This window comes from Panthera tigris, chromosome B1 (assembly GCF_018350195.1).
Source record: "Panthera tigris isolate Pti1 chromosome B1, P.tigris_Pti1_mat1.1, whole genome shotgun sequence".
Classification (NCBI taxonomy): Eukaryota; Metazoa; Chordata; class Mammalia; order Carnivora; family Felidae; genus Panthera; species Panthera tigris.
This window is the reverse complement of record NC_056663.1, coordinates 85216447-85223940: the sequence shown is the minus strand read 5'-3', so window position 1 is coordinate 85223940 and position 7494 is coordinate 85216447. Positions and strand designations below refer to the sequence as shown.

Below are 7494 nucleotides of genomic sequence, written 5' to 3'. Positions count from 1 at the left end.
ACCCCAGCCCTCCCCAAACAGGCAGATTCAGTCATTTATCCGGGCACTGCATTTGCCAGGGTGCATACTGAATGTTTTGTTTTCTCCCTCTTAAAACACTGAGAATAAAAGTCACAAGAAATAAATACAATTTTTTCTTTAAAAAGTCCAAAACTCAATTAGTATTCCTCTATCTTTTTAAGGTGAAATAAAATGAGTAGGTTCTGTTTGTTTTGGATTTTAATTATCTGGTCAGTCAGCACAGATTCCCACCATTGTGTTACATCCTTTTCCTGAAGACGGTTATGTGGCACAGTCCATGGTCTGCCTTGACTTCATCAGTTCCCGCTTCAGCTGTTCAAAGCACACAAACATAATGACGTTCCAGGATCCGAGTCGCAAGAAGGAAGGTACAAATCTAGGAAAGTGCACATCACCATTCTCTGAGTTTGTTAGAATTCTTAAAGTTATTGCAGCACAGACAGCTTATGCTTCTCACTGTGCCACTCTTCTCAAATAAAGGCACTTAAAGGTAGCTATTTTTCACCCTTCCCTACTGTGCACCTAAAATAATATTGTCTAAAACTTCTTCAAAACAACAAAACTGAGGTGCTCACATCTAGACACATACATACACAGCCTTCACTCCCTCCAAAGCATGTCTCGTTCCTGAAGGGGCATTTTCCAATAACTCCCCTTTTTTGAGGGGTGGGGAAAGTTCTGCTTTGTTTTGCTCTGCTTTCTGGATGGGAGATAGAAACTGTTGAAAGAGGAAAAGGAGAAAGCAAAGAAAAAGTGATGAGTAAGTGGACCGACCATTTTCCAGAGTGAAGAAATTCGTGCTGTCCAGATCTTGGCAATTCTTGTCCTTAAACTGTCAAGAGACTAAGTGCATTTTTTGGTTTTGCTTTTTGTGGGTTTTGTGTGTGTGTGTGTGTGTGTGTGTGTGTATTATGTTTAAGAATTATGTCAAACTGTGCAGACCAAATGATTGACTTTGAACGCCTGCTTGCAGCAATGAGATATTCCAGAAAAAGATGTCATCAGTTAAATCTGCCTTGGATAGATTTTTTAAAGAGATCTGGCCTATAAAAATCAGACCCCCAAGGTTTTTGTGTGTGGTTTTGTTTTTTGTTTTGTTTTGTTTTGTTTTGTTTAGGTCTCAATACATTTCTTCTGACTCCTGGATGGATGTGTGTGTGTGTGTGTGTGTGTGTGTGTGTGTGTGCATATTTTAATTACATATTTTAAATGTTCATAAGTCTACCCTTTTACCATTTTAAGTGTGTAGTTCAGTAGCATTAAGTACATTGTGAGCAACCACTGCCCATCTCCAGAATCTTTTGGTCATCCCTAACTGAAACTGTACATATTAAACAAGAATTCCCTATGCTCCTACATCCCCCAGCCTCTGCTAACCACATTCCACTTCTGTCTCTATGAATCTGACTACTCTAGATGCCTCATATATGTGAAATTACACAACATTTGTCCTGGGGCTGGCTCAATTTATTTAGCATAATGTTTTCAGGCTTCATCCTGGTTGTCACATGTATCCCCAAAAGGTTTTAAATTTGAAAAAAAAATATTGTTAAATGGTTAATGGTTGATAACTGATATATCCATTTTAAATTAATTTTGTAATGTATTTTATTTGTATTAACATATAAGTGCTGATTATGGTGAATTAGAACCTTGTGGATAATGTGATTGGTGCATCTATGCTTTTGATAAGGTTTGAGGCATTGCCTTACAATTTTAAAGCGTTATAGAATTTTGTTATATTATCACTAGTTTAGTCCTTATGAAGTATATCCATAAATTAGTTCATACTGTATTTTCTTAGGAAGGTAGTTTCCGATATAATATTGCTTAATGGGAAATGGGATCTACACAATACTAGTTTCTAGGTGAGTGTAATAATTATCTAAGCCACACCATTTTCTGCATCACTTTTCCAGGTCAGTGGCAATGATTTTTCTCTACTTTTACTTTAATACAATCTAAAAATCTGAGTCCATCAAGTCACAATAGTGAAAATTCCAGCTATCGCACTACTGGATATTTACCCAAATATAAGAAAGCTAATTCAAAGGGATACATGCATCCTTGTGTTTATAGCAGCATTATTTACAATTGCCAAGATATGGAAGCAGCCAAAGTGTTCGTGGATAGATGAATGGATAAATATGTGGTACACACACACACACACACACACACACACACACAATGGAATATTACTCAGCCATGAAAAGAATGAAATCTTGCCATTTGCAATGACATGGATGGAGCTAGAGAGTATAATGCTAAGGGAAACAAGTCAGTCAGAGAAAGATAAATACCATATGGTTTCACTCATAAGTGGAATTTAAGAAACAAACAAGCAAAGGGAAAAAAATAAGATAAAGAAAACCAAGAAACAGACCCTTAACTATAGAGAACAAACTGATGGTTACCAGAAGGGAGGTGGGTGGGGGATGGGTTAAAAATGTGATAGGGGAGAAGGAGGGCACTTGTGATGAGCGCTGGGTGATGTATGGAAGTGTTGAATCACTATATTGTACACCTGAGACTAATAGAACACTGTGCATTAACTGGAATTAAAATAAAAACTTGAAATTAAAAAATATTTTTAAAAAATTTAAATAGTAAAAATCACATCCTATTTTCTCTTATTCCTCTATTACACTTTCTCTCCACTTTATAGTTCTCTAGCCCTGATCAGGCAAAATCCCATCTATGTTTCCAATAGACTGGGACCAAGTGAGAGGTCACTGATTTTAAGTGAGCTTCTGATCAAGGCTGAGAAAATTTTAATATCACAGTTTTAAATGTTCTGGCCCAGTGTTGGAGGATTGGAGATACTTATGGCAAGGAAAAATAGATACTAAGTATAGTGCATAGACAAAGGCTGGTCAGCTATATGTCAACTATTTGGACAAGACAGCACCCCAAAACACATAGATACTGTGAACACAGCATTACAGATAGAGAAGACCATATCCTACCCTTTGAAAAAAGCCAGTGGTCCTTCTTTAGTGAGCATTGTAATTGCACAGTTGGGCACACTTGTGTACTGTCCTGGTGGAGAATTAACAAATCTGGTTTTTACCACATCCACTGGAGAGGACAGAACAGTTGTGCAAAATCCGGCAATGAGAGCTGACACAAAGTGGCAGGGTAGGTCATCTAAAATGGACCAATGAGACAAGTCAGCATCAGACTTTTGGAAGAAGCTTCTAATTTTCAGTTCTCTATCAGATCCTTATAAACTTAGTGATATCAGGAAACCAACGTGGATGTCTGATAAATAAAATATAATAAAGAAGGTTATACTTAGCCTTACCAAAAAGACAGCAAATAGTACCTGGCAGAGTGGATTGTAAATGCTTTAGGAAAATAACCTGTTAGTTTTCTCTGTGCCCTTAGGATATGGGACAAAGCCTGATACATAGGCATCTAATAATTTTTTAGTGTGAGGCGAACGTGATAACCACTACACTATGGAAATGGCCTAATAATTTTTTTAGTGAATTAAAGTCATTGTTCAGGGAGAATTTCAATGTCTCTAGAACCTGTTAGAATATTTTAGGAAACCTATCCAATGGTACTACATTTTAGATAAAAACACTGATGAGCTCCTTATTTAACCAGCTCATTTGGATATAGTGTGGGATGGACTCACCTTCTGAATTATGCTATATAAAGAATAAGATGCCAACAAAGTCCCATATATTAGTATTAAATGAGAATAATGCTGATTAAGAATATAGTTGCATTTTCTTTTTGTTGTAGCAAAAAAAAATCTAATATTTAGAGTTTGGGTTTTTTTAATTTTTTTTATTTTATTTTATATTTGAGAGAGAGAGAGAGAGACACAGAGCATGAGCAGGGGAGGTACAGAGAGAGAGGGAGACACAGAATCTGAAGCAGGCTCCAGGGTCCAAGCTATCAGCACAGATCCGGACACGGGGCTCAAACTCATGAGCAGTGAGATCATGACCTAAGCCGAAGTCGGACGTTCAACCGACTGAGCCACCCAGGTGCTCCCCGCCCCCTTTTTTTTTCTTAAAAACTCTGTCTAATGGGGGCACCTGGGTGGCTCAGTCGGTGAAGCATCTGACTTCAGCTCAGGTCATGATCTCAAGGTTCCTGAGTTCAAGCCCTGCATTGGGCCCTCTGCTGACAGCTCGGAGCCTGGAGCCTGCTTCAGATTCTATGTCTCCCTCTCTCTCTGCCCCTCCCCTGCTCTTACTCTGTCTCTCTTTCTCTCTCTCTCTCTCAAAAATAAATAATCATTTAAAAAAAGTTATATCTAATGTTCAAAATTACTTAATTTTTTAAAAGAGAGAACTGTTACAATTAGGGGGTTCAGTACAATGTGGCTGGAGAAGCTCCAGGATGAAATTGTAAATGTGCAGACCTGGTTGTTATCAACAATAGGAAGTTACCTGCTAGTAGTTTGTTTTTCACGAGGGCCTCCTTCATTAGATCATATGTAACTAACTCTGTACAATTGATGATGACATTTCTCGTCAGGTTGGGAGTAGTCCCTGAAAAGAAGAAAATGTTTAATAGCTCCAGTATACGATAAAGCGGTAATTGAATACATGTGTTTTAATAATTATAAAATTCACCTTAAAGTTAGTTACCTTTCCAAAGGCCTGTCAGGCCTTCCGTTGTTGCTATAATTCGGTAAGCGTTGTAAGTCCCGGTGTATCGGGGTTTGAGACCATGCAGATGGCTCTGTGCTTGAAGTCTGACCTTCACGACCTCTGTGGGTTGCCCTATGAATACTGCTACTCCTCCAGTCGTTAGACCAGCTGAGATCTTGCTTCCTAAACCAGCTGTTGCTATTCAGAGAGAAAAAATATTTATCAAGCAAAAATTTAAAAAAGCAAAAACCAAAAAACAACAAAAAACCAAGACCCAGAATGCAACTCTGTCTTTTTAATTTTAGTAGTTAGTATTATTCTATCTTTATATCTTTTCTATTTCCCCAATGCTTGTGATGATCATGCACTAAGTATGTGCTAAATCACTATAGGCTAGAAACCTCAAAGTTGACTAGAATTTTTTAAAAAATAAAGACTTTGAAGCGCCAAGAAACACAATACTTAGTTCTTTCCTATATTTGGCTCTCTTTTTCTGTATATCCCAACTGGGAGGAGGCACCAGTCACCAGGAAGGCTTAACCTTCCTCTCATCAATGGTGATGTTAATTATCGGACTTCGAGGTCTTAGGAAAATCCCAAGTGGACAAATGGCCCCCGCATGGGATGTCAAGTGGTATCAGGCTATGAAGGGTTACAAAGGGAACAACAACAACAAAAAGAAGTGAAAAAAGTGATTTTTGATAAAATTTTGAAACCTTTTAGCCTAAGTTACTCAAGACAGATAATTATTTAATCAACTATAAATAGTCTTGGAGCCCTCCTTCCCCACCCCCCCCATGCTCATTCCCATAATTAAAGTATGGATCAAAAACATTTACTCATCAAGGGCTTTCTCAGTGATTCTGTTTCCTAATAGAGACAATAACATCTACCTCATAGAGTCACTGTGTCAGTTAAAATAATATCAATTCAGCACTTAACATACTAACCTGCATATAGGAAGTATAGCAATTCTTTTCCTAACTGTATGATTGTACTCTTTTCTCATCATGCTTGTCTAGGAGCTGAGCATACAGTAGATAACCATCTTTTAAATTGGCAAACTTGAGTCCACTGTAGTCCTTCCTCACCGCTGCACCTGACTCAGTTCTCTGGTCTTCTCTAACACTGGAGACCTGACAAGGAAACTCTTAAAGGAAACGAGTTTTTTCCTGTCCTCTCAACTCTCCTCATGAGGTCTGATTTTCTTCCCTTCAGACCAAAGTTTTCAAATTTGTTGCATGCCAAAATGTCCAAGAAACTTGTGAGAACATAGATTCCCTGGTCCCAACCTGAGCAATTCAGATTCGGAGGACAAGGCAGTCCTCAGCACTTGGGAGTTTTAACAAGCTCCACTGGTGTTCCTGAGAGACTTCACTGTTTGGAGAACTTTGACTTAAATGTTATTTTGCAGCCCATCCATCTTCTCCAGATGGATATCCAAATGAGGCCCCAAATATCTAGGATCCACCAGGTGATTTTTACAAGTATAAATCTGCATCTGAAAACTCGATTTTGCACACTTTTCTTTCCATGAACGGTGAGCACCAAGCTAATATTGGATGCTTCCTTGACAATTTGTTATGAGGACCACTACCCTGCATGTAACATTGCTTGACCAGAGCTGGGCTCAGGGCATGTCTTTCTACCTGTCCTTCCCAGGAATGTTCCCTGCTTACTTTCTTTCCCTGCGCTGAAGAACTCCTGGACGGTGTCATAGAGGCCGATCCTAAGAGAGGCAAAGCTTATTTGTCTCTGGAGGCCAGCAGGCAGCCCACTATAGAGTTTCATCGGCCCTTCTGTTTTTGCCAGAGTGCTGATTGTTCCCAGGACACCTTTGTACTTAATGGTACTGGAGGTCTGGCATTCGCCTTGGATCTGGAAATGAGAAAGAACAGGTCAGAGCGAAGTTAAAATTGAGTAAGGGGATCCTAACTGGTGAGGAAAAAACGAAAACTGGCCATAGGTGGTCCTCGGTGGAGGAGAAACTTTAAGCCAAGATTTTTCCGGCTGTGTTCCTATTTTCAGTTCCTTTTCCCTTTTCAGCAACGTCTCCCTATATATCTCTGTATCTCTCTAGCTATGTATATATGCAGAGAGATCAGCTATAATGCACATTTTGAACATTCCCACCCTCCCTGTATAAATTCTCCGGGACCCCTAAGCGGCAGATGCGAATGTGACCCCTCCAAATTAAGGAAGGGAAAGAGCCTGGCTTGTAAACTGGGAGAGGCTGGTATTGTTAGCCGTTAGAACACTTAGTACACCCTAACTTTGGGGGCTTTGGCAGCCGACATGGTCAACCTGTCTTCCGTGGCTTCTTGTGGTTCTTCCGTTACTCTCAAAGCATTCCAGTTTCCCACCCTAATGCATCCAGTGCTGTGACAATGCCGCACCATTTGTTAAGGGGCCGACGGCCCTGTCTTGAGAAGGGGTGGTTAAACCAAAGCGCTTGTCAAAGGGATGCACAGAATAGATGTCCTCCCTCTCCTTGAGACACGTCCCCATCTCGCTCGCTACCTGTAGCCGGACTTTGGCCGTGTCCAGCGGGAAGGTGATCACATCCGCCACACAGGCCGCCACGCCAGCAGAGAAGATCTTGACCGCCATGGTCGGGGGCACGTCCGAGGCTGTCAGGCCCACCATCTTCGCTCAAATTGCGGAGCGACGAGAGGGCGCAAGGACGAAGGACTCGGGCCCCCTCAAGGTGGAATTTCTCCCTGCCTCTCCTCCCCTGTCCCGCTGGGACAGCAAACAGGCTTCCTGACTTCAGAGAGGCGGGAGACGCTCGCAGCTTGGGCGGCGCGCGGGCAGTGGCTGCAGGTGGAACCGGGCGCACCTCTCGTCTTCCCGCCCTCGC

At 40.8% G+C, this 7494-nt stretch overlaps 1 protein-coding gene across 3 annotated transcripts; it reads right to left on the bottom strand.

Moving 5' to 3' along the window:
• UCP1 (uncoupling protein 1) lies at positions 1-7280 on the bottom strand. Of its 3 annotated transcripts, XM_007091783.3 has the most exons (6): positions 7155-7280; positions 6314-6512; positions 4632-4832; positions 4431-4532; positions 2988-3168; positions 1-397 (listed from the first exon to the last, which is right to left on the bottom strand). In XM_007091783.3, the coding sequence occupies exons 1-6, from the start codon at positions 7278-7280 to the stop codon at positions 283-285; spliced, it is 924 nt and encodes a 307-aa protein (XP_007091845.1). In that variant the 3' UTR covers positions 1-282. The 3 variants fall into 3 exon arrangements, with proteins under 3 accessions (XP_007091845.1, XP_042838616.1, XP_042838617.1); XM_042982682.1 differs by lacking the exon at positions 4431-4532; XM_042982683.1 differs by lacking the exon at positions 4632-4832.
• Positions 7281-7494: the final 214 nt, after the last annotated feature.